General features: G+C 42.1%; 2 protein-coding genes across 3 annotated transcripts in view; one reads left to right on the top strand and one right to left on the bottom strand.

Moving 5' to 3' along the window:
• The window catches only part of LOC149128512 (uncharacterized), a 47451-nt gene extending 23691 nt beyond the window's left edge, over positions 1-23760 (top strand). For both annotated transcript variants that reach the window (XR_016233974.1, XM_089333093.1), the window contains exon 3: positions 23501-23760. Coding sequence is in view for 1 of the 2 variants with exons in the window: in XM_089333093.1 (XP_089189219.1) it covers positions 23501-23612 (112 nt within the window). In the remaining variant the exon portion in view is untranslated. The remainder of the gene's footprint in view (positions 1-23500) is intronic.
• The window catches only part of MAML2 (mastermind like transcriptional coactivator 2), a 379493-nt gene that overhangs the window by 288508 nt on the left and 64084 nt on the right, over positions 1-26901 (bottom strand). The gene's annotated exons all lie outside the window — the stretch shown is intronic.

Raw genomic sequence — 26901 nt, forward strand, 5'->3', positions numbered from 1 at the left:
TGATATCGCCAAACACAGTGAAGAAAGAGATGAGAACTCTTAAACATGGTATCTAGAAATAAACACAATATCCTGAAACCATCACTGGAACATTCTCTTTAAGAGATAAGAACTTGTATGGGACTTGGGAAGGAATTTTAAGATTCGATTAGGATTATTTAAAAACATAGGGGAAAGTGATCTGAAATGGTGTCAAATCCATGCAAAAACAAACAATCCTCTGAGAGGTTCACTTAAGATAAAATTCTACTCGTTCTATGCAAATAGTAATCGCACTTTCTAGAAAGAATTCTAAAGTCAGTCACACACACAAACCTCAGTATCGGCACAAAACATCCTTTGTTGCCGGACGTGAGAAAAACACACTTGCTTCTAAAAAAAGCCAGAGGAAGGAAGTGGAAGAACCTCAGGGGCGAGTGGGAGTGTGAAAGGAATGTTGCAGCGCTTTTTTTAAAAAACATGTAAGCTTGCCCTTGCTCCTAATAGTAGGGCAGTAGTTCAAGGAAGCCCAAGAAAATCTTTGGGATTTTTTTTTCCTATGCTGTAAGTGCACTATCAGCCAAATGAGTTTGAAAATCTTGATAAAAGTATGTTGATATTCTGGTATTAAACTGCCCCAAGTTAAAAAGCTCTTAAAAAAAATCAAAGGAATGAAAACACCTGCATTTGATTCGAATTTCACACATCTCAAAACAACTGAGATTGCCAAAGTAAGACTCAAAGGCAAAGCTGCCAAAGAGCAAAGACAGGAAAGTGAAGCATTGGGCTGAAATTTCGCAATGTAACAACCAGAGGAGAAATGGAGGGCTCTTTTGAAAACACAACTATGACCATGCCACCTTCCTGTCTACAGTCCTTTAGAACCTTCTCCTGACGCCAAACACAAAATTACCTGTTGCACTTACAAAGCTCTTCCTAAGCTAGTCGGTGCTGCACACCTGTCAAGGACGCAGTGGTATGCACAGGGACCAAGTGCTTACTAAGCGCTGGGCAACGAAATGATTTCAGTTAACCGCCTAACAGCCTATTGAGGTGGGGACACTTGCTGTGAGTCCCAGTTTGCACGTGAGGAGCTGGAGAAGTTCCGTGACCTGCCCGAGATCATAACGCTAGAAAGCGGTGGTGTTCGGTGCTGCTGAGGACATCAGCACACATTCCCAGTCACCTCCACCTGCTGCCTTCCTTACTGGGATTAGAAGACCTACATTCTTCTCACTTCCTCTCCCCTTATTTTTCTGGCTTGTGTTCTGGCCAAGGACACACAGGCAGAAGTCTACTCGAGGGCCTCCGGGAAACTTCGGATTTTTCTGATAAAAGTAGCGGGCATCACACATTTCCCTCCTTCCTCCTGCAGGGATGAGGCCAGGACGCCTGTGGCTGCAGCCACTGTGTCCAGAGGAGGGAAGGATAAAGCTACAGGCCAAGAACGGAGCTGAAGGTGCACGGGGTTCCACCTGGGATGATCTCACTGAGCACCTGTACCAACCCTCTGTGGCGACTCTCCAGACCTTTACCTTGGTCGGGATAATTTTTTTATTATTATTATCCTCAGTAAAGCAGGCTATTTTTTAATTCCCACAAAACGTTTCTTAAAGAGGATAGCTGGGAACCTAGTGTCTCGACTTGGAAAGTCTGATTCCAGAGCCCATGTAATTAGTTCCATTTCTCTTTTTTTTTTTTTTTCTGATTTATTTATTTGAAAGGCAGAGAGAGAAAAGGAGGGGGGGGGCATTGAATTTCCATATGCTGGTTCATTCCCCAAATGGCTGCATTGGCCAGGCCAAAGCCAAGAGTCAGGAATTCCATCCAGGTCTCCTACATAAATGGCATGGGCCCAAGCACTTGGACCATCTTCTGCTGCTTTCCCAGGCACACGAGCAGGAAGCTGGATTGGAAGTGGAACAACCAGGACTTGAATCGGCACTCACATGTGATGCCAACACCGCAAGGGGTGGCTTAACCTACTACACCACAATGCCAGCCCCTCATATCCCTTTCACAGTCTGATCTGGAAGTGCCTGAAAACCACAATGCTTTTTTCTGCCCCAGCGCCTTTACTCTTTCCTCTGTCTGGAGCAAGTTCTACTTCTCCTTCAAATATCAGCTTAAATATCACCTTCTCAGGGAAACCCTTTCTGATCTTTTCAAATCTTCCAAAGTCAGCTCCCTTTCTATCCATACTCATAGAAACCTACATTTGTTCTTTGTAGTGTTATCACAATTAGAAACCAATAAATAATGAATGCTGTCTTCCCACACTCTGTGGCAGGCTCCTGAAGTCAGGAACTGTGTTTCTGGCAGTACGTGGTAGGCAGTCAATAAATATTCACTGAATGAATGAATAAAGGGACATTCTTCATCTTAGTTCATTCTTGAGCTGGACAAAGATAGGAAGTTACTCATCTTATACATGTGAAGCCACAGAAGCATATTAGGCTGGAATGCATCTTGCTTTGCTCTATTAGATGCCATCAATATTTCAACAGACAGGAAGGAAGGGGAACTAAAGTCCAGAGCAGGCTAAGACACAAGACACTCAGTAAGAAAGGAAGGGATACTTCTGCTCCCAAGGTAGGGCAATCCCACAGTGAGACAAGTACGTCAAGAAGAAAGCAGTGAGTGGCAAGATGGGAACTGCAAATGAAAGCAGGGATTACCTTGGGAAAATAAAATCTTCAGCAGGCCACACAGAGGCACAGGGCAGTGTTGGCTGCGATTCCAAGTTTTGTATTCAGCATTTTAGGAGCCTTCTCTATGAGAAAACCTTTCTAATTTTATAATGGAGTTGTAGGAAAATATTGCAATTTATATAAAGTTTGCTTTATTGCCAAATTTCCAGTAGTCATCTATCTCATTTAGCAAAAGATAACTGGTTTGCATCATTTGTTTAAAATCACAGCTCTTTGTGCTATTTAGAACCCTTTCTTGTCACCCTGTAATTGATGGTTTTTACACTCTTCTCCCCTCCATTAGAATGTAAGTTCTTGAGAATAGGAATCATGGAGCTTCTTAGATGTTCAACTTCAAGTATAGGCTGGCACAGACTACAGACTCACTATATCTTGTTATTATAAATGAATAAAAGATGCATGGGCACATTAGGCATTTAGTAAATACACATCAAATTGAATCTTTGTTACATGACTTGGAATGAATTCCCTTCCAAGGTATTTGTTCATCAAGTATAATTATAGTCTTCAATCCAAGAAAGTCTTCCTTGTGGACAAATACTAGAAAAGAGTCTTCAGTGTTTTCAAGACAATGTGAACTCAAATAGCAACCCCTTTTTATCATGTGCATATTTCAAGTACAAGGACAACTCCAAACTTGAAATGAAAAAAAAAATCTAGTACTTATTTCTCTATTCAACAACCCTGACACTGCCTTGTACACATCTTTTCTCTCCTATGGGAGAGAAGGCTATAGTGAAAGGAAGGGAAGAGGAGAAAGGGAGACAGGCAGGGGTAGGAAAGACAGCCAGGAACAGAGGGTAAAAGAATGGATCAGAAAAAGGAGCTAAGAGGACAGTGAAGGGAGGGTGAAGTCTGGAATAACAATGAAAACACATCAGTTTGCTTCCTTTGCATTTCCTCCAGTCTCTGCTGTGATAAAAGTGCATGTAGATTTGTCTACTTGATCCTAATTTGATCTTAATTTGATGGCCTGCTCAAATGTCACAACTTCTTTAAAAACAATTTAGAACTAAATGTATTTAATTTTTATCATGTTGTGTTTATGGTTCTTCTTATCTTTCAGTTCTATTCATTCAAACCATCAGCTAAGTCCAAAGCACAGCAGTGAAGTGGCTTTAACATCCTTAATGGATGATGAGCACGATCCATTTTCATATTTACATAAAGTGAAACTTCTCTAGGGTGCATTGTGTTCTGCCTACTTCATGACTATCCCATGTTTCCATTTGTATGTTGTATCAATTCAACATATATTGGTACTAATTGAGGTACCTGAATGGATCAGTCCTCATATAAGATGAAACTGTGACCAAAAAAAAAAAAAAAAACCCAAAAACAAAACAAAACAAAAAAACCAAAACAAAACAAAAACCAAAAAACACCAATAGCAAGAGAAAATGTTTGCCTCAAAGATGTGGATCCTATTTTCTAAGTGCCTTAAAAAAGAATGAAACTGAAAGAGGCAGCTTGAAGCAGCTTACATGTGTTTCAAAGCCACATCCTGTTGTTATCCACTGCCCTGGCGCACAGGAGCTGGGAGGCCAACATTCTCTTCAGTCCCATTACCTGGGACTTGCATCTGTCTTCCCCAGAGAGAAATCACGCTCACTTGCTGGACAAGGGTGCAGGTCCCACCACCACTGACTGGGTAGACACCTGAGCCCAGGAATCCTGGGCTCTCACCCGGTGAACAAAGACGTTAAATATCCCTTCATGCTCCTTTCCAGCCACTATCAGCAGATTCTAAATCACTCATTAACAGAGGCCCATCTGCCCAGGGCCTAAAAGAAATTTTAAAAATAACAAGAGGCCTAATAGGAGTCAGCCGGTAAGAGTAAGAGCAACATGGTGTACTCAGACTTTCATTCCTTTTTATTTATTTATTTGGTTGAAATACATGTGTTTTTGCTTCAGGCAAATGTTGGTATCCTTGCCTTATGTACAGGAAGCAGTAGAAGGAGGAGGATCTGCTGGGTAAGAGCTAGGAATATTTCATGGCATTTTTTTTGCGGGTCCAAGAATTTTTCCTTTTTTTTTATATCCTGAACTCTGTTCAGAACTCATGCAAAGTGTGACAATAAACCTAACAAGTTCATGGTACAAATAACGGCAGAGTGTTGTTTTGAACCTACAGCTTGAAGTTCCTCCTTTATGCTACTCTGCTTGACAACCACAGAGTCTTCCTTAAGGCCGCCTGCATGTCTTTTTAATTTGCTCAGAGAAGACCAGCCCCCTTCAAGATGTTCCACCAACTCCGTCCTGGTTTCCTCAGATGGATTTTCTTTCTCTTCTTCTGAGAAGCATGTGTTGATAGATGACAGGGAATACATTAAGATTTATTTTTTAGACAGTGCTTTCCCCCTGCAACTGGAAGTCGGCTTCACTCAGAAGGGAAACCAGGGCCAATGATTCTAATGCACTTTGCTCCAGTGCTTCTGTCTCAATAAGTCTCTAGAAGGAAAATTGTGAAGAGTGAAGTGGAAACCTCGTCTCCATCTGGAAGCGTTTATACACAGAGGTGTCTCTAGCTTCAGTTGTTTGTCTAGAATTTCCATGCATACGCTGACTAGCCTTTCTCCTTATGGGTATGCTGAAGACAACCATTGGCAAAATCCGTTTTATGCAACAGTTCAGAGGCTCCTTCAAACTCTACCAAGCTGGACAGGGTAGCATGACTCATAAGATTTCTCCAACACACACAAAAACAGTCAAAATCAAGGAGAGAGCCAATCTCCCAGCCAAGGGTAGCCACCAACATACCTGGCAAGTCAAGGTATTATCATCCACCAGTTGCCTGCTTGGAAGACCTTTACTCTGCTCAGTAAAAGTGTCAGCACCTCCATTGCTGCATAATCTCAATATGACTGACAGAGCCTGAGCCCAGCAGAAGAATATATCTTTAATCTTTTTATGGTTCAATGTAAAAGCTACCTGAAGAAAAGCCTTAGGATATACTCTCAAGATACTGACTTAGAATACTTTTTTTTTTTTACAGTATCAGTATGTCATGTTGACTCAGTACTTACTCTTTATTTGATGACCTTTTTAATTAAAAAAGTTTTATTTATTTGAAAGGCAGAGTGACAGAGATGGGGAAATCGAGAGAGATCGTCCATCTGCTGGTTCACTCCTCATAGCTGCAACAGCTGAGGCTGTGTCACAGAGAAACCAGGAGCTACAAACTCCATCAAGGTCTCGTCCATGGGTGGCAGGAAACCAAGTGCTTGGGTCATCATCAGTTGCCTCCCAGGAGCATTAGCAGGAAACTGGATTAGAAACAGAGGTGGGATAATGTCTCCAGCACTCTACTATGGAATACAGGCACCCCAAGCAGCCATTTAACCTGTTGTACCACAATGCCAGCTCCTTAGTATTCTTTCAGGAAAGTGAACCAGCAGATGGAAGATTAATCTCTTCATCCTCCTGCCCGCTTGACTTTTTTTTTTTTTTTCTTTTTTGACAGGCAGAGTGGACAGTGAGAGAGACAGAGAGAAAGGTCTTCCTTTGCCGTTGGTTCACCCTCCAATGGCCGCCGCTGCCGGCACGCTGTGGCCGGCGCACCACGCTGATCCGATGGCAGGAGCCAGGTGCTTCTCCTGGTCTCCCATGGGGTGCAGGGCCCAAGTACTTGGGCCATTCTCCACTGCACTCCCTGGCCACAGCAGAGAGCTGGCCTGGAAGAGGGGCAACCGGGACAGAATCCGGCACCCTGCCGCTTGACTTTCAAACAAAAAAGCTTTTTTCAAAAAATCATTCTTCTAAAGAGGTAGGGAGGACATGTTGTTGGACATCTGCCAGTCATTCTGTGTGGTTTGTGCAAAGGGAAGAGGAGTTAGGGCACTCTGATTTAGAGAGTCCAGAAGGAAGGGAGTAGAAGAGAAGAGAAGGGGGAATGTCTGGAGCTGGAGTTGCCCCTCGAGACCCAATCTGTATTCAGGTGACACTGGACTAACAGGAGTTGCTTTGAGAACCAAGAGAATGTCAGATGCTCTGTCACACCACACCCATTCTCAACCCTCTTCTCCAAGGCCCATTGCCTTTTTAGCAGCTAAAGCAAAGCATTTCTTATCCTAGCGTTTCTAGTTGTTGGAATGGAGATGTGGTACAGTTCTGGCCAATAAGAGGGATGCTTGGTGGTCGAGGGAGATCTTCTGCGAAACCTTCAGTCTTTCTGATCAAAGAATCAACTGTGCTGATCCCACTCCTTTTCCCTCCATCCTGCTTTGAGTACTGATGTGACCCCTGTTGTTTTAGACTGGTAGAGAAAGGGCAAGAGAACCATGAAATAGTGATGCTCAGCCTTGATATTACTCAGTTACTAAATCAACACTAGTAATGACCTAGTTCCAGAAACACTGTAAGATGAGGGGAGGAATAAAAAATCCCCATTTGTAATCTCTTTTGTTTCAAACAATGTTTTTGTTGTTGTTGTTTGTAGGAAAACAAACCAAATTTTTCAAAACCCTAATGATTTAGTAGGGAGGCAGATCAAATAAGATGCCAATTAACTCTTTTTTTTTTTTTTTTTTTTTTGACAGGCAGAGTGGACAGTGAGAGAGAGAGACAGAGAGAAAGGTCTTCCTTTTGCCGTTGGTTCACTCTCCAATGGCTGCCGCTGCCGGCGCACTGCGGCCAGCGCACCACGCTGATCCGAAGGCAGGAGCCAGGTGCTTCTCCTGGTCTCCCATGGGGTGCAGGGCCCAAGCACCTGGGCCATCCTCCACTGCACTCCCTGGCCACAGCAGAGAGCTGGCCTGGAAGAGGTTTCGGGGAAGAGGGCAACTCTGACAAGCCTAAGAGATACCAAGTATCTTTCTGACAGGAAAACCAATCTAGCATATCATGGAGTCTCATAATTTATTTCAAATTTTATGCCTATAGCAACTCAACATCATCATTCCATTTAATGGTTCAAAAGATCTTTGAAGACAAAGGGCAAGACATATTCTATAGTCCATAGATTTGCTTATGCTTATGCAAAGCCTCCAATTTTATTTTTCTGTATTAGGCAAAATCATTAGCTAACGGGCACTTGGAGTACCCAGGCCTTTTTGATACTAGTAGGCCATTTTCAGAGAAATTTGGAAAAAGGCAAAATAATAAATGGAAAGGATAAAATATCTTTTTTGGTCATCAGCCAGCAATATAACATGACTGCAACTCTCCGAGCCTTATACTGCTCCTCTCTAAACATCGAAGAGCTGAATTAGGTCATTCTTATCACTGCACATTCAAAAAAGTGAATTATAAGTGACCAACTAGTTTGTAATTTTTCTCCACCAACATGCTAATATAACAGATTTCTAATGTATCATCATGAACAAAAATTTAACCTTAAAAATGTGTATTTGCTAGGGTCAGGATTCATAGAGTCAATTGCATTCCCTGGTTCCAAGTACCATTTCCCTACTGGCTAATCTTTTATGGTGGTGTTTTCAATCAGTGGGCTGAAATCCCTGTATCTTCAGGGGTTTTACCCAACAATGACTGAACCTACAAGTCTCCATTTTGCCCAGCATCATAGGGCATGCTGATAGTCACTGAAATTTGATGCCCACTGACCTGCGTCAGTAAAAGGATGACATTGAGATGGCAGATTAGAAATTGCTAGGGGAAACTATGATAAAACAGAGTTTAGTCACTAATTCAATTATTTACTTATCTAATTGTGCTGATTTAATGTCCTCAGAGATCAACTTAACTTACAACTGGAATTATTATTTACTGCATAAATAACATTCACAAAAATAAAAGCAAACAAATTCTCCAAGATTTTGACTAATTTTGTTTTCTCATTTTTCACCATTTCTATTTATTCTTAATTGAAAATTTAAATGTTTCTTTATCATTGTTTTAGTGATCTGTTTTATTACCCAAGCAATGGCAAGTTTTGAGTGTTTAGCTGTGGGTGCCATATTTTCATGATTTACCAAAATCTCACATTCCTGCACTTCTTTGTGTCCACTAATAAGCTAAAGAATTCCTGTTTCCTTTGCACCTATGTTTTATTGATCTCTGTCTGGACAGGTTTGATAATAATCATTATCCTATTCTCTAGCAGTAAACTGCTTCTCCAGCAGTTAAAAAATAAAAAAGAGGTTCAGAATTTTCTATTTTAGTTATGTTTAGTTGATTGGGTCGAGTGCAGTACGGTATTGTAATATCTACATAATTTATTTCTCAAGAGCAATTTTATTCACCATCAAATAGGGTATAATATCAGCTCATTAATCAATTCTGATTTATTCAGTTTCCTTTTATTAGAAATCAGTAAAAATGCTTTCCACAATGCCATCTCTAATTCAGATATATTTTGAAAATACTGCTGATGGCTGATAAATGCAAGAAGGAAATCCATGAGAGAGACCAACATTGTTTGTTAATGTTTCAGAGCCAATAAGGCCATTTAAAAGGCAAGATAAAACAGACTGGAATAAACACATTGAATAAAAAAAAAAAGGTTAAAGCCATTATAATTCCAACAATTTAACAGCAATATTAGTCACTGTTATTTCATCACAATGATATGTTTGGCATTTCTAAAATGTTTCTCAATCAAAAAATATTTGTGTATCTTACAGAAAAATCAGACTATTACTGTATTATACACAGCACCTTAAAAGGAAGTCAGGTGCTGAAAGGTGGGGATTAGGGCCGGCGCTGTGGCGCAGCAGGTTAAAGGCCTGGCCTGAAGCACCAGCATCCATATGGGCACTGGTTCTAGTCCCGGATGCTCTTCTTCCTATCCAGCTCTCTGCTGTGGTCTGGGAGAGCAGTGGAAGATGGCCCAAGTCCTTGGGCCCTGCACCCATGTGGGAGACTGGGAAGAAGCTCCTGGCTCCTGGCTTCGGATCGGCGCAGCTCCGTCCGTTTTGGCCATCTAGGGAGTGAACCAGTGGATGGAAAACCTCTCTGTCTCTACCTCTCTCTACCCTCTCTGTAAATCTTAAAAAAAAAAAAAAAAAAAGGTGGGGATCTAAGAGGTAGATGACCACACATCAGTGATGAATGTTCATCCCAGGGGAAAGTAACATAGTTTTGAAAGAAGGGAAAGGTGGGATGTGATTCTGACATTTTACCTCTCCCCTAAGCACAAGAGAAACTCCTTCAGAGTCTGCACTTGTGCTCTGCAGGTGTGGAAGAAGGCATTTGTGGCTACAAGGACCCCTTTGAGTAGTCAAAGTGGCTGGTATCATGAAAAGGACAGCCAATTGGAATCAAAGTTCCACACTGGAATATACCCAATTCTTATTTATTAGTCATGCAGCCTTGTGCGTGGCACCATCTTCCTGAGTTTGTTTCTGCCCTCATACAGGATCTGTACTATTAGTGGATTAAGATACTTTCTTCTTGGAGGCTTTCTGGGGGGAAAACTGAGATCATGTATAAAAATCCCTCTGAAATAAATGTTAGTTAGAATTACAATTCAAAGAAAAGCCAGATCCCTGCTCTGGATTCTGTACCTTGAGAGGCGGCAGCATTTTTGAGTATCCCTGTATTTGCCTAGGCAACTGTTCATCCCCACACAGACTGGGCTGGGGGAGCCTAGCCCCATGCACAGGCTTCAGGTCCATAACCTTTGGAAAGCCCCCTCACAAACCAAGATGTCAGCTGCTAGAGAATTAATGACAAAGCGTGGAACCCATTAGCCTGTTTGCTTTGATTTTCTCTTTTTACGACAGTGGGACCCCTACTCAGTTCTGTATCTGGAAACTCTGACTATTGCATGCTTCTGGAGGAAAAGTCTCCAAACCAATACCTACCTCTGGCAGGAATGTGTATTGGAACAGATGGAGGCAAAAATAACTCATTTGAACACAATACGCACCAGTGTGTACAAATATGCTTTATGGCTGAGCTTGAGTTCTTTCTGATTGTTAACATGTCCTGTTCTTTCGTGCCACCCACGCAAAAATGTGTTTTATTAGGAATCAGGTTCTATTCCTGACCCTCTTAGTCATACTGGACAAACCGATTCCATTTCCCTTCAATTTACTTTACTCATCTTGGAATCTCTCCTTAGCTGCTCTCCCATGCTATAGTTTCAAGTTATATCTTACAAGCTTTTAAAGGTGGGCCTGCAAATTCAACATTAAAATTTTGCTAGCCATTTTAACAAAGTAGGAATCATGACAAAATTACTTCTTAAGATTTTCCAGAAATAAAAAGGATAGAAGTAACGCAAACTATTGCTTCTGATACTCAAACAACTAAGCTATCAGACAACACATCTTGCTTCTGCACAGGGTAATTAATTGACCTTGCAAGGTCATATTTAATATGCCAAGTGTGGTATCACAGATGTATTACACTCTATAAGGAGAAGACATCTAAGGGCAGGATCCTCTGGCTTTCAAAAAGTTAACAGCCGACCAGGACTTAACAATTGCAAGGATATGTAATAACCTAACAAAATCAATGCATTTCAAGTTGTGACATAAACTGTATGGTGTGCTTGCTGGTGCACAAAACACCCAGTGTTAACTGACGTTTAGACCCAGCTACAGAAAAAGCCTAGCTACAAAAGAGGTTAAGCAATTGCCAGACCATGAATGCTCCAAGGAAAGCACTTTAGTCAATCAAACTTGGCAGAAAAGTGGGGGCCCTTTTCTTGCCTCAGTGCTTGGAATAGGAGGGGAGAGTTGGCAGTGGCAGAAAAATAACAAATATTTTCCCCATGCATTACTCATGGGCATGGTGTAAACCTCCAAGTGAATAACTACAGTGTGGCACAGGATGCAGCAGCATCGTACTGAAGTCTGCAGAGAGAAACCCTGTTCAAAAGAAAAGGAGCATGGAGCATAACCTGGTGATGCCACTCACCAGGCAAGACTACGTCCCACCTCTGTAGGTGCTAAGCTGCACTTCACCCATGGCAGTCGTAAAAAGAATACATTGGTGTGAGTATGGCCTTCACTGATAAGTGCAAGTGATCACATCTCTCCCTAATTAATTAATTGTAACTCAGAATAGCTTACAAGTTTCAAATAGTGTCCTAACCACAAGAATAGAATCTAATAATGGTTTGACATATTCATAGCTAGGTACTGAATGGCAAAATGTACTTATAGTAGGTTTCTTGTACTGTGCTGGGCATTTGCACTTATGTGGCTGGGTATTTTGCCAGGGATATGCCTCAGTGAATATCAAATATGTAAAAATGTGTAAAATGAGCCCTTTCTATGGCAGAATTAATACTCAAGGTACATAAATTTAGAAATATTTGAGGCTTACTAAACCATAAGCTTATGGAAAAGTCAGTCTTCCATTGAGCATATCATATATTTTTCCATGTAACAGGTCTACAGATAACTATGAAGAGAAGGGACGGCCTTGCAGCCTGCTGAGGAAGGCTGCAGTCCTCCTGTACAGCCTTCTGAGAAACTGTACCTCCCCAGTGTAAAACTGCATGTATGTGCAACACCAGGAGAGGAAAGCAGACTGCCTTACACATGTAACAAATGTATCAGCTCCCTGCATTTCCACGGAATACACGTGGTATTTGAAGAAAATGGTGGGAAACAACAGTGGAGTCAGAGCTGAGCTGATGCCTAAAGCTTCAGAAAAGCATTCTAATGGAGAGGAGCTGGCTTAAATAAGCCCTAAGACAATAGAAAATTTATGTCTCCATTAAATGAAATTCCTGTCCCACATATTAAGGCTGCGGCACAAAGAGACAAAAGAGAGGAAATATATGATTACAGATGCTTAATTCAGCCAATACAAACACAGCATATCCATTTCAACACAATGTGGAATTGCTGTTTCTAGCCTGGGAGGGGGAGAACAGAGTAAAAAAGAGGGGGGGGCTCCAAGAATCCCTTCCCTACAGTTCCCTCAAGGCAACCAGAAAGTGAAACTTAATTAAACAAGTGCAATGTAATTACCTCCTGCCTACCGCACATGGCACTGATTTTTGCTTTCCATTCTAGCTGCGTTATTAACTGGCCGCTGCTGCCCAGAGGTAGAGTCGCAACCCAGTGCAGGGGTAACCATTGGCAGGGAGCAGGGGAAGGAAAGCTCTGACTACCTGTGTGTCCTCAGCCCCTCCAGTGGCTGGTTTCAGCTGGTCACACTTCACAGGGACAGAGCTGCGTCCAATTATAGCAGGGCTGCCCCTCAAGCCCTGCAGGAGGCTACCTCACTTTCCCGGGGAGGCTGAAACTGGGGCTTTTACACCTCCTGGGACCCGATTCTGATTGCTCATTCAGTCTGTTTGCTATTTTTCTGTGCGGTTTGGCACAACTCAGCAGTCCCTGCTATACGAAGGGGCATTTGACATATGGCACCTGTTGAAACAATATGAAGTGTGAGGTCCTTGTGACTCTGGAAATATGGAGATGGCTCTTAATGACAGACGCAGACAATCAGAACATGTAGGAGACCATCTCCTTCCTCCAGCATTTCAGCTTATTATAAAGCTTGATGCTATGATACAGTCTGGAGGTCTTACCTTTCTATTTCTCCTCTACCATGGCAACATACATCTTTAAAAGTAGGTAAATATATTTGCTACCTAAGTGGCTTTGAAAAACAAAACATCTGAAAAATCAAAAACCCACCTTAGCAGGAAAATTAAAACGTAAATCAAGCAAATGCTGGCTTGCTTGAATGAATGTCATTTGGGATCCATCTCTGAAAACTGAGAAACACTCAAAAAGTTATAAACTAGTCACTTCACTCATGGGCCATGGCAATGACTTGTTCATTTATATGGGAACTGCTAGAAGGAGTCAAAGATGCTGGAACTTTTTAGAAATTTGAAGTCTCCTGATACTGAAAATAATTAAGAAAAATAATTGGATGACTTTCTGATGGGAATTTTATAGAAGGTTAGGGGGATTTTTTTTTTTTTTAAATAAAGATTTATTTATTTGAAAGGCAGAGGGAAAGAGAGAGATCTTCTATCTACTAGTCAACTACACAAATGCCCACAACAGCCAGGGCTGGGCCAGGTCAAAGCCAGGAGTCAGGAACTCCATTTGGGTCTCCCATGTGGGCAGCAGTGGCCCAAATACATGGGCGACCATCTGCTGCCTACCAGATGCATTAGCAGAGAGTTAGATGGGCAGCGGAGTAGCCAGGACTTGAACTGACTCTCCAAAATGGGATGTGGACATGGCAAGTGGTGGCTTAATCCACTTTGCCGTGACACTGTCCCAGTATGAAGGATTAAACTAGGTTTTCTTTCAGGTATTTCTCAAGTGTCTACAGTCCTGTGAGCACAGTGAGGGTTCTATGGCTGCAAATGACATGACTCAGCACTTTATGGCTATGCTTCAGCTCCTTATTCAGCCTAACCAACTGTTGTAGACAGCCCCTGGGAAGGCATTAACACAGCTGCCGCCATCAGGACCCAGGATAAATATCTTATTCTCTTCCCTTCTACTCACTTTGCATGTCCCAGTAAATAAAGATAAACCATCAAAAGCCTCTTCTCACTTGTTGTTTCCTTCCAATGTATTCTTCATTTCACTTCCAGGCTGTCCTCCTCCTTCACTTGCCCCTACTTCTAGTCCTCTGGGGGTTCCTCCTTATCTCCTTGACCTCTAAATGTTGGGAACCCCAAAGCTCAGAGACCTCGCATTGAGCTATACGACTTTAAGTAATGTCTACGATTCTAGTCTTTGATGACTGACCAGCCTCAGACATGTCCCCCTGAACGCTTAGGCTCCTATGTCCAAGTGACATCTCTTCCTCCATGTCTAAGACTTAAGATGTCCAACATTGAGTTGCTGATCCTCTAAAGCTTGATCCTCCATATTTTTCTCCTTCTTGCTAAGAACTGCATTCTTCTAGTAACTCCAGTAAAAAGACTTGGCATGTTCACTGATTTCTCTCCTTTCAAGCCTCAAATCCTATTCATTAGAATTGCTGTTGTCTCTACCAGATATTCAGAATCCAACAAATCACATTACTCCTACCACTAGCAGTCAGTTTCAAGACATATAATTTCTTATTTGTGTTAATACCATAGCCTCCTACACAATCTCTTTTAAAGGTCTGCCCTCTCTCCCTTCAGTCTTTTGAAAACACCATGGCCAGGAAGATCCATTTAAAGCCTAAGTTGGATTATGCTTAAAACTCCCCAATACTTCACTCAGAACAAAAAATAAAATCCTTTGCATGGTCTATAACCTGCACAACCGGCCTCCAGAGCCCATGACGTTGTTGATATCCAGTCCCATTCTTCCCTGCCTTGCTTATGGCTCCAGATGTACCGGCCACCTTGTTAGTGCTAGAAGGTGCCAGGGATGCTCCCGTCTCAGAATTTCCACATTCTTCTCAGCCTGCCTGGAACGTGCTTCCTCCTGACATCTGCTTGGCACTCTCCTAAACCTCCTGGAGGTCCTTGCGCAAATGCCACCTTCTGGGTGAGGCTCCTAGTACCTTCCTATTTCAGAACTGACCCTTGTCTCGGACTTCTTCTATTCCATAGCACTTGCCACCATCTAGCATCCTATGCATTTTATTTTTGTTTACTTTGTCCGCTCTGGTAGAATATAAGCTCCATGAGAAGAGGATTTTTGTTTGTTCAACATATGCTGCTGCAAGTGTCGGTCACACAGTAGGAATTCAGAGAGTATCTGCTGAGGAGATAATCAAATCCTGATTGCTATATTTGTTAAAGCCTCTTGGCTTATACATCTAGATACTACATGTCTCTCCCATGTTAAAGGCTCCCATGATTTCACAAGAGCCACCCATCTTACTAGGGTCAGAATTTCCAGACAGCTTTCAAAATGTAAACTGTCAAGGGTTAGAATCTAAAATTTTTCTTTAAAAGGCCAGATTATGAGCAGGAACCAACCAAACAAACAAAAAGCCTCAAACAACAGCATGTATTTAAATATCTTCCAAGCAAAATGTCAGAAGAAGCCCACCAGATTTAGACACCGACACCGTGTACTTGGCTATGTTGTTTCGCAAAGGCTGGAAACATAAGGAGGCTCTGGAAGTCAGCAAACACCAGTATTTGGCCTTAAAATGATTTAACACACACACAAATGGCACTGTGCCTTTCGAGAGCAGGAATGCAGCATTACAGGTTTTCTCCAAAACAGCTTCATTTACTTAACATTACTCTGACCCTTTAACTTCTAACTTGCTGCACAATTAAGCTATTTAAGCCTTGACTTAGACAGCTCTCTTTGTGCTACAATCTGGGTCTAAAGGGAAGCAAAAACAACTCTATATCTTTCTGTTTTGCCAAAGTTTGTTCAAAGATGTTTACATATGCAAATTTTAGCAACACATCTGTTTAGTATGCAATTGTCTGTGTGATACTATTTCTATCTTATTTCTCCAAACAATAAACATTTATTCAGGACCCCTGCTATGTGTGTATTAGGCACACAGCACACAGAGTTTTTTTTTTTTTTTCCTTTGCCTTTCTCAGTGCAAAAAGTTTCTGTGTAATGCTGATCACATTAAAGTTTGTTTCCATAGAAACAAGAGGAAAGTCACAATCAGAACTGGCATCAAGTTGCACGGAAAGTATGGTGCTGCTTTAGATAGCAGTGAACAAGATGAATTCCTTACTGTTTATAAATCAAAGCAATAATCTTGTCTTTTTCATGGTCTTTATTTCCTCATAAAATTGTAAACTCTTTTGGGAGAATCCTTTATTTACCTCTTGAAAAACATTTAATTTCAACTTGGATGAAAAGGTTCTCAATTTACCAGGTTTCACCAAAATATGACTTAGGAAAAGTTGCACTAGCCCAAAATAGTAACTTTATGCAAATGAAAGCAATTCACTTTCATATTTCTAAACAATAATTGTTAATGTTGGAAAGTTTTTAAAGTTTACTTTGGTACAAAAAATTTTTGAAAATCATGCATAGATTTTTCATAACATGCATTGTCCATAAGCTTTTGGAAGACCCCTTGTAGGTATGATTTCAAAATTTTTTTGCAACAACTTTATCTTTTAATTCAATTTAAAATTTTTTATTTATTTGAAAAGCAGGGATTGGGGAGGAGAGAGAAAACGAGAAACTGACAGAAAGAAATAGCCCATCTACTGGTTCACTCCCCAAATGCCAGCGACAGCCAAGGCGGGGCCAGGCAGAGGCTACCCACCTGGAATTCAATCTGGGTCACCCACATGGATGGCAGGGACCCAAGTACTTGAGCTATCATCTGATGTTTTCCTGGATGCACATTAGCAGGAAGATGAAATCAGCAACAGAGTGGGGACTGCAACTCAGATATGCTGATGTATGATATATGTGTTAAAAGCAGTGTCCTAATCGTTACAGTAAACACCTGCCACTCTTTTCATTCTATTTTATGCAAACTTTTTGAAGTACTCTTGTATATAATTTCACAAAATGGGTTTATATTATACACGGCATTTTGAAACCCATTCTTAATATTATGTTGAACTAATTCCATGTTATAGACACACTATAGTTTCTGTGTGTCAATTTTAATGGTTCCATAATATTTTACTGTATCACTCCATCACAATATGTTTAGTCAGTTCCCTGTGTGTGGACATTTAGGCTGTTTCTCTCTTTCTAGCATTATAAAAATGCTGCAGAGAATCACATTTATGCCAAGTTCCCTTTAGAATAATGGCTAAAAATCTAATAGATGAACTAGTTCTTAAACACATCCTAACTTTTTCAGTTTCCTCTTTATTCAGGCAATAACAATTCTGTTGTTGTTGAATGCAGACCATGTGACTACTGAAATTGAAGTTCAACAGCATTGATGTTGTAGATATCAATATTCTTGTTCACAAAAATACTTATGCTACAAATAAATAGACTTTCTCTTTACTTTTCACTCACTTCTATGTGTATTTTCATTTTCTAATGGGAAGATAATAAGCCATATTATCAATATCATTAGCTTCTCACTATAGGGTAGTAGAAAACATTTTAACCATATACCTTCCCAATTCCAACATCTAGAAATTTATGACTTTTCAGAAAAACTTGGGGTTTTACAATGACTGGGAAAAATATTTGGCATGGTGCATACTCCTATGTTAAGAATTCATACTGTTCAATCTAGAAAAAAGAAGTAGGGGAATCAGTTTTCACTCACATACTTGTGTCTGAGGGGACTTTGATATTTCATGTCCATGGAAACAGGTGCAGAATCTACTAATCTTAAGAAAAACAAAATTGTGGGGCCAGCGCCGTGGTGCAGTAGGTTAATCCTCCGCCTGCGGCACTGGCATCCCATATGAGCGCTGGTTCAAGTCCCGGCTGCTCCTCTTCCAATCCAGCTCTCTGCTGTGGCCTGGGAAGGCAGTGGAGGATGGCCCAAGTCCTTGGGCCTTGCACCCATATGGGAGACCAGGAAGAAGCACCTGGCTCCTGGCTTCGGATTGGCGCATTTCCAGGCATTGCGGCCATTTGGGGAGTGAACCAACGGAAGGAAGACCTTTCTCTCTGTCTCTCCCTCTCACTGTCTGTAACTCTACCTCTCAAATAAATAAAATCTTTAAAAAAAGAAGAATAAAATTGTAATAGGTGCAGGCATTTGACCTAGCTCTTAAGATGCTGCTTGGGTGCCTGTATCCTGCGTGCGAGTGCCCGAGTCCCAGTTTCCCTTGGATTCCAGCTTCCTGCTGCTGTGCACTCTGGGAGGCAGCAGGTGATGGCTCCAGTACATGGGCCCCTGCCACTCACACAGGAGACCCAGCCAGCGTTCCCAGCTCCCGATCTCAGCCTGATCCAGCCCCAGATATGTGGGCATTTGGGGAGCAAACAGTAGCGGGGCGAGGGGTCTTTCTCTCTTTTTTTTTTTTTCTGCCTTTAAAATGGAAGGATGGAGGAAGGGAGGGAAGGAAGGAAGGAAAACAGGAAAGGTGAAATAACAAGACAGCAAGCACCAGTTTCCTGTTCCATCCCCTAGTTGTAGAGACAGCAGTAACTAGCAGGCCAACTGGAGTAAATGTGAGACACTTCCGCTCTACCTTTCTCTTTCACACTGGCCCACTCTTAGTGGAAGGCAAGACACATTTCTTCTTGACAGCTGGTAACTCCCAATGGTGCTCTTACACGCTTGCCATTTCTCACCCTGGAAAGATGCTCTTTGCCTATAGTGTGAGGACAGCAAGAAAGTTTTGTATGTGCTTCTGGGCCCAACTCCTTTTTAAACTTAATTCCCAAATCAGAAATGGCGAAGGCACAGAGGACCACTTTCAATGAAAGAGATGTCCTTGTCTGTCCTTGAACAGAGCAGGCTCCAAGGATGAGTTTGACATTTTAGCGTCACGACAACCTGAACTGATGCTCGTAGTTCCAAGGCTATGTTGCAACCAAACACAATTTTATATACTCAAGACAGAGTATTAAAACTAGCATCTAGAGAGCAGGTGTTCAGCCTAGTGGTTAAGACATCCAAATCCTATCTTGGAGTGCTTTTGAGTTTTATTCTCAGCTACAGCCTCTGACTTCAGTTTTCCGGTAATGCGTTCTCTGGGATGCAGCAAGTGATGACTCTAGTTGTTGGTTCCCTTCCATCCACACAGGGGACCTGGATTGGTTCCTGGCTCCTGGCCTTGGCCCCAGCCCAGCCCTGGCTATTGTGGGGCTGGGAAGTGAACTATCTCACCCTCTCCCTTTCTTTGTTTCTCAAAAACAAAGCAAAACTAGCTTCTGAAATCCATACAGCTAAAGGGACGCAGACATTTAAACGTTTATGCTTTTAAAACTCCACTCAGCTGGGGCTGACACTGTGACGCAGCAGGTTAATCCTCCGCCTATGGCACTAGCATCCCATACGGGCACCTGTTCTAGTCCTGGTGGCTCTTCTTCCGATCCAGCTCTCTGCTATGGCCTGAGAAAGCAGTAGAAGATGGCCCAAGTGCTTGGCCTGCTGCACCCACATGGGAGACCTGGAGGAACCTTCTGGCTCCTGGCTTCGGATCGGTCCAGTTCCGGCTGTTGCAGCCATTTGGGGAGTGAACCAGCAGATAAAAGACCTCTCTCTCTCTCTCTCTCTGCCTCTCTTTGTGTACCTCTGACTTTCAAATAAATAAATAATTTTTTTAAAAAAAAAAGACATCAACCAGTGAATGGCAATTTTCCCATGCATGTGAAAGAAATAGCAAATAACATATATATCTGTCCAGAAAATAGCCCTATTAAAAAAAACACTTCCTCTCAGTTGATATGATTTGAGAAATGCCTACTAAAAAAAATAGAAGAGGGAAAAAACATGGCTAATACCCTATTTCCATGATTATTTCTCTCCTTTCTTGCCATGTAAGCATGTGTTATGTTTTCTCAGACCTCCCTCCCTGCTCTGTGTAATTTTAGTGCAAACATAAATACAGATAGTACTATGATGCTGTTGAAGATTTATTCATTTATAGAACTGACATTTATCAAAGGTTGAGCTCCACTTGTGGCAGGTACTTTCTAAAGGCGAGTGGGTATAGGCCTCAGCACAAAAGCAGGGCCTGTGCCCTGTAAAAACTATGAGAGATAAGCCAGCTGCTTGGATTTCTGTGGTTCAAGGCCATCTATTTAAGGTGTCACTTCAGTGCCATGACTCAGTGCACATGAGAGAGGACTCACTTTTGAAGAAGGTTAAGAAAAGCCATGTGGAATATATATCTTGTTTTTCTCTTAAGATTTATTTATTTACTTGAAAGTCAGAGTTATGATACACAGGGGAGGGGAGGGGAAAGGAGGGGAGAGGAGAGGATAGGAGGAGAGAAAGAGAGATAGAGAGAGAATCTTCCAACTGTTGGTTTATTTGCCAGATGGCTGCAATGGCCAGCTCAGGGCCAGGCTGAAGCCAGGAGCCAGAAGTTTCATCTGAGTCTCCCACACGGGTGGCAGGGGCCCAAACACTTGGCTCATCTGCTGCTTCTTTTCCCAAGCCATTAGTAGGGAGCTGGATCAGAAGTGGAGCAGCCGGGACATGAACCAGTGCCCACATGGGATGCTGGCACTGATGCCTACTACACCACAATGTCAGCACCCGATGCACCTTTTTAATGAGGCCAGGAATTACGGCAAACTCAAGACCGCTGCATCTAAAATAATCACCAATAGAATAAAAGGTATCTTTGCAGAACTGAATCTTGAAGCATTAATTTGGTGTCCTGAAAAAAAAATTAGCAAGTAAAACAAATGCCTAGCTGTACAACAGATGCCCCATAACGCTAATACCCTTCTATGGGTGCCCAGGGCCTTGACTCTCAAACTAGAGTGAGCATCAGGATCGCCTGGTAGATCTGTTAGATAGAGTGCGAGGCCCCTTTCCTAGAGTGTACAATTCAGTAGGTCTGGAATGGAGTCCAATAATTTGTACCAGGTTTCCACGTGCTGTCACTGCTGTTGTCAGGGATTGCGCTTGAAGAACGCTCTAAGAACAGCTTCGGTGTGGTAAGAATTGGATTCTGTGGTCATTTTCCATATCAGATATAGGTCCGAGCTTTTCAACTATGCTTTTGTTTTTTTTTTTTTTTTTCAAATGTCTTGCTAAAGGAAAGGGGGAAAAATAACACCACTTTATATAGACCTGACCTTTTGGTAAGCCTGGGCAGCAACTTCCCATGTGGAGTAAATTAATCTCTTTCACGCATGCCTTGTGCTCTGGAAAAAGTAAAACAGATTCTGTTCAACATCCACCAAGTAGTTTTTCTGTTGCTGGTCACTGCTCTAAACCCGTCAGAACTGGTGTCTGCCCTTAAGGGGCTTAGGATGGAGTGAGAACAACCACCAGGCAAATCAATCAGCAGAGTACCTTGTGTTAAGTGCTTGATGGTTGATTGATGAAGCATTACGATCAACTTAGAATTATGAAGGGGTGAAAGACAAGCAGAGCCAAGCTAACAAAATGGGAAGAGGTGGATTCACAAAGGCTTTACTAATAAGAGAGTCCAGGAATGTTCAAGAAGGGAAGGATGAATAGGAGTTTACGAAACAGGAACTGGAAGGCCTTTCTAGGCTGAGGGAACAGCACGGAGGCATCATATACACTATGCCTTTCTAGGGCTGCTAAGAGTTTTGGTCGGCAATACCACATCACAAAGGTTTTTCTGTGTTTCACTAGCGAGCTTGAACTTTATCATAAACGCATTTTAGAAGGATCACTCTGGCAGCTGCATGTTGGGAGGGATTAGCCTAGAAGCAGGGAAATTGCTTGGGATATTTTTGTAGCAACAAAAGTGAGAAAATGTGGTATTTGGGAGAACGCTGCAGCAGGGGGTACGGAGCGTAAGAGAGGACTAGAACAGATATTAAAGAAGCAGAAAACAGTGAAAAGTGAGTGGCAGAAAGAAATCCATGAGGACTCACTCAAAGGTTTCTGGTGGGGTTGAAAGACCATCATTGATGGAGATGGAGAACACAAGTGAAGTCACTGATTTGGAGGTGGGACTTCAGTTTAGGACACTGGAACAAACATGACTATGCATCATACAAGCAGACTTGGCCTTCAGACAGTTGAGTATCTGGGCTTAGAGCACAGGAGAATGGTCTGAAAACCCAGGCTTACAGGACCGTATATGGAGTGAGAATACTCCCATTATAGGGAGAGAGACTGTATCCAGAGAGCCTTCCAAATGTAGGGGCGTTCTTTTGCATACGCTGTATATAATCACAGTCAGTTCTTACAACAACCTTCCGTTCATTCCTTCATTCGCTACCCAGAAAATAAACAAGACACTGTATTTCAAAGTTTTTCCAAACTATGAAGCACCATACAAAATATAAAGTCAGGGGGTGGATGTTTAGCTTAGAGGTTAAGACATGAGTTAGGTGCTTGTGCCCCACATAGGAGCACCTGAGGTTTGAATGCTGGCTGCAGCTTCCTGCCAAAACCGACCCTTCGAGGCAGCAGCGATGTCTCAAGTAGTTGAGTTCCTGCCACCCATATGGGAGACCTGGATAGTGATGCCAGCTCCTGGCTTTGGCCTGGGTCCAGTCCCAGCCCTTGTGGGCATTTGGGCAGTGAATCAGTGGATGGAATCTCGCTTTCCTTCTCCTTCTCCCTCAGTGTCTCTAAGGGAAAGGAAGGAAGATATTAAACAAGCTGCTCCAGGCTAGCCCAGGACTATGATACTGAACCTAGATCTCTCTAATTGTATTAGTCAGCATGTTTATTATCATAAAGAAATACCTGAGACAAGCTACATATGAAAGAGATATATTAGCTCACAATTCTGGAGATCTGAAGTCCACACTGGCTATTCCACTTCCAATCCAGTTTCCTGCTAATGCATCTGGTAGGTGGCAGATTACGGCTCAAAGTACTTAGGCCCCTCCCACCTACGTGGGAGGCCTGGATGGAATTCTGGGCTTCTGGTATCAGCCTGGCCAGCCCTGGATGTTGACGGCATATGGGGAATGAACCAGTGGATGGAAGTTCTCTCTATCTCTCTCTGCCTTTCGAATAGATAAAAAACAAACAAGTCCAAATAGCATGCTGCAGGGTTTGGTCAACATCACATGGAGAGTGGATGGAGGAGAATGAGTGGAGGAAGAATCTCATAGCAAGCCATGAAGCAGAGAGAGGCTGCACCCAAACCCAGGTCCTTATAACAGCCCTCTCATGAGAGCTACCTTTCAAGAATACACACACTCCGGATGATCTAAGAACCTCCCACCAGGCCCTACCTCCTAAAGGTTTACCACCTCCTAATAGCACTACCTTGGGAGCCAGGCCTTTAACACATGGATCTTTAGGGACTAGTACCCAAATCCTAACTGTCTTCCCCAGTCAATTTGACACAGTTCGGTTCCCTGATGTGTTTTGCATGCAAACGTGTTTCTGCTCATATGGACCTGGCATACCTATGGCTCACCTCTGTTTTTGTTCGCCTACAGGTGTGAGTCATCTGGAATTGGCCTCATGAATGAGTGCGGCACTCGCAAGCCATGCTGCAGGGAGAAGTCGCTGACTCATGCACCTCACCGTGCAAACGGGCATGTGCTCTAATCCACGGTGTGTCTGTGTCCCTGGGTGAACCAAGTGTTTCATGATGGAGTCTTTCTGGGTCTCAAAAAACTGCTAAATGGTCACTGCAAGAATTTGTTTCTCTTATTTAAGTACTTTATTAAAAAAAAAAGTGTTAAGTTCAAGTGAATCTGGTGTGTGTAAAATATATTTATAAATAGCTCCATGTACAAGCAGAGATACAGCAATACACAGTCATTTCAGGCTCACATGCAATCTTTCTTTTATTCCAGGTGTGAACTGGTACACTCTTTCACCCAGGTCAGATACAGGTCATGAGCTTTAAAACTAATTTTGGAAAGCAGACGCTGTGTCGTTGGTAGGTGGAATTAAATGAAAACAGAAAAATTAGTATGCATGGCACCAGAACTGCTCTTGCATCTCTCATGGAAAGGGAGCAATAGTCTAAAATTATTTTTTAAAAAACAAGGCTTCAAGTGAAGGCAATGAATCCCCAGTAATTTCCCCACCTCAACTCGCAGCAATTTGTTTCCTGCTGAGTGAAAACCCACAGATCCTGAAACTGTTCTGAGCTCTCTTCCTCTTGACTTGTATAATACCAACATTCCCTTCTTTTTTTCTTCCTTCCATTTTTACTATCCTGGGTAGTTCGTTCCATTTTTGGTCCTCTACTTTTCATTTCCTCCCTAAGATGTCAGAAATGATTTCATGGGATCATGGAAATTTGTAGCTGAAAGAGATTTTAGAGTATCAATAATATTTACGCTGGCCTGGACTTGAACCCTCCTTATGGCAGAAGACTCACTGCTCCACACCGCGCTTATTCCAAAAGTTAAAGACCACCAGGCAATGCCCAGGATACTGCTCTATTTGCAGCAGGAAGTGGAACTTCCTTCTGGGTCCTAATGATGAATGGGAGCTAGAGTCCTTTCCTGACGGTGTTCATTTGTTATTTGGTTTAATTGATCTATATAATGTTATTTGGTTGGTACAGACTTTCTTTATACACATACCATTCTCAACTATAGGCTCTCAGAGGGGTTGGTACTTTGGCCTCATTTCTATACCCTGAATACCTACATATCTTTGATACATTACAAGAACTCAGTGTACTCTAGTTTAACTCACAGATGATGAAATTGAAGCTTGCAACGGTGATTCCAAACGCATGCTTGCATTAAGAAATAGTGATGTTCAAACGAAAATTGCTGCACTTAACTCTGCAGCTTTTTGAACTGTGTACATTGATTAATTTTCTTTAAAATGTATCACAAAAGTGATCATTTAACATGGGTCTCAGGCAGAGTTTGTGGGGTGAAATATTTAAAATATTTTTTAAAGAGTTATTTATTTATTTATTTGAGGGGCAGAGTTAGAGACAGAGGGAGGGACAGAGAGAGAGAGAGAGAGAGAGAGAGAGAGAGAGGTCTTCCATCGACTGGTTCACTCCCCCAAATGGCCACATTGGCTGGAGCTGGGCCAATCCAAAGCCAGGAGCTTCTTCTGGGTCTCTCATGCAGGTGCAGGGGCCCAAGCACTTGGACCATCTTCCACTGCTTTCCCAGGCGTATTAGCAGGGAGCTGGATCAGTAGTGGAACAGCCAGGATTTGAACCGGTGCCCATTTGGGATGCTGGTGCTGCAGGTGAAGGCTTAACCTATTATGCCACAGTGCCAGCCCCAAAATATTCAAAATCTTTACCAACCCAAAAGAGCATGGTGGGAGCTGTAGTTCCCATAAGTGGCCATGTCAGGGTGTTTCCAGGGAGGGCCATGGCTGCAGTAATGGGGTGGCAGGTGATGGATAGAACAGTAAGCATCTGCCCAAGAAGGTGCTAGTGTTGCTGCCAGAGATGCCTGTAGGGATATCCTACAGTTCTACTCAAGCTGGGGGAGGCATCGCAAGCTGGGATGAGGCTAAGAACATGGGCTGGGTAGACCCAGTAGGACCAATCCAAGGATCCCTGGGGTCTGGGTTGGGTAGTAAAGGTCACTGGTTAGGGAAAAGAAGGAATCACTGTCCCCCTGTTAATCAGCTGAACTAGCAGCCCTAATTATTGGAAATATTGAAAGATGCCTTTTTTGGGGAGGGGGGGATCACTAAGCTTTGCAGTGAAGTCACGTGGATCCCTGGCTTTTTAAGACCTCCTGATGTACTGAAACCACTACCACAACAAATATATCAGAACTTTCAAGAAAATGACTGCGTATTTGGAGCAGGCAGTGATCACTATAAAGGCATTCTCCACTGTGTAAGGAGATTCATAACAGAGTTCTTAAGAAATGTAAATGGATTTAGATTATTTTACTATCTGAAAAATTCATTGCAAACATGACTTTTCCAGCAAATATCTACTGGGTACAGCAAAGTATACTGATGTCCACTCTCACAGATCAGGTCAGAGCAGGTCTTCTAAATCAAAGCAGGCTTGAAATCTGCAGCAATTTTTCTGATTTTTAGTATTTTTTAGAAGCTGCTTCTGTTTAAATTACTCTCCTCATCTTAATGTTAAATTAGAAGAGAAGTGTTTTGCCTGAAATACTTAGTACAACTGCACAGGAAAAAGTGAGGTTTCTTGGTTCAAATTAGGCAGAAAATTCTGCTTTGCCAGGATATCCAAGGCCAGCTATCACTTTCCTCCCATCTGTAATCATGTTGAATTTTGTAATTCAAATATAAATGACCTCAGAAATGTATACGACATTTCAACTGTAACTATAATTTTCTTCATGAACATTAGAACATAACCTTCAAAAACTGGAATGTGAACTTAGACATCCCTTCCATCCCCTCTCCTCTCTTCACTTCAGCCTTTGAATGTATGCTTGCACAATTTCTTCCTCTTAAATTCTCCTTTAAAGGCCACTTTCTAGCAGACAATTCAACTAACTGCTGTATTTTTCCATATATGATGCCAGGGAATAGAAACAAGCGAGATAGTTTCTTACATGATATAATTGTTTCCATTAAAAACTCAGGAAAGCAGGAACCAATCCATCAACAAGGGCAGACAAAAGATTGTGTAACCTACAAACTCTAACTTTTGATCACTTATAAAATTGAACACTAAATAAACCATAAACTAAAGAGACGGTAACTGTCAAGGTATAGATTTTTTCTTTCTTTCTTTTTTGTTCACAGCAGACTTGTAAAACTTTGTACTCTCTCTAGGTCTTGCTGTCCAATTCTAAACATGTAATCACAACCATTCATATCTGCTTTATTCTGAGTGATTTGTTAGCCAGAAATTAAGTAGAGGCATCACCCTTCAGCACATTTGTGCATGTGTGTGTAGAAGCTGAATACTATT

Source organism: Oryctolagus cuniculus, chromosome 1 (genome assembly GCF_051225735.1).
Source record: "Oryctolagus cuniculus isolate XC-2025 breed Fujian yellow rabbit chromosome 1, ASM5122573v1, whole genome shotgun sequence".
Taxonomy (NCBI): Eukaryota; Metazoa; Chordata; class Mammalia; order Lagomorpha; family Leporidae; genus Oryctolagus; species Oryctolagus cuniculus.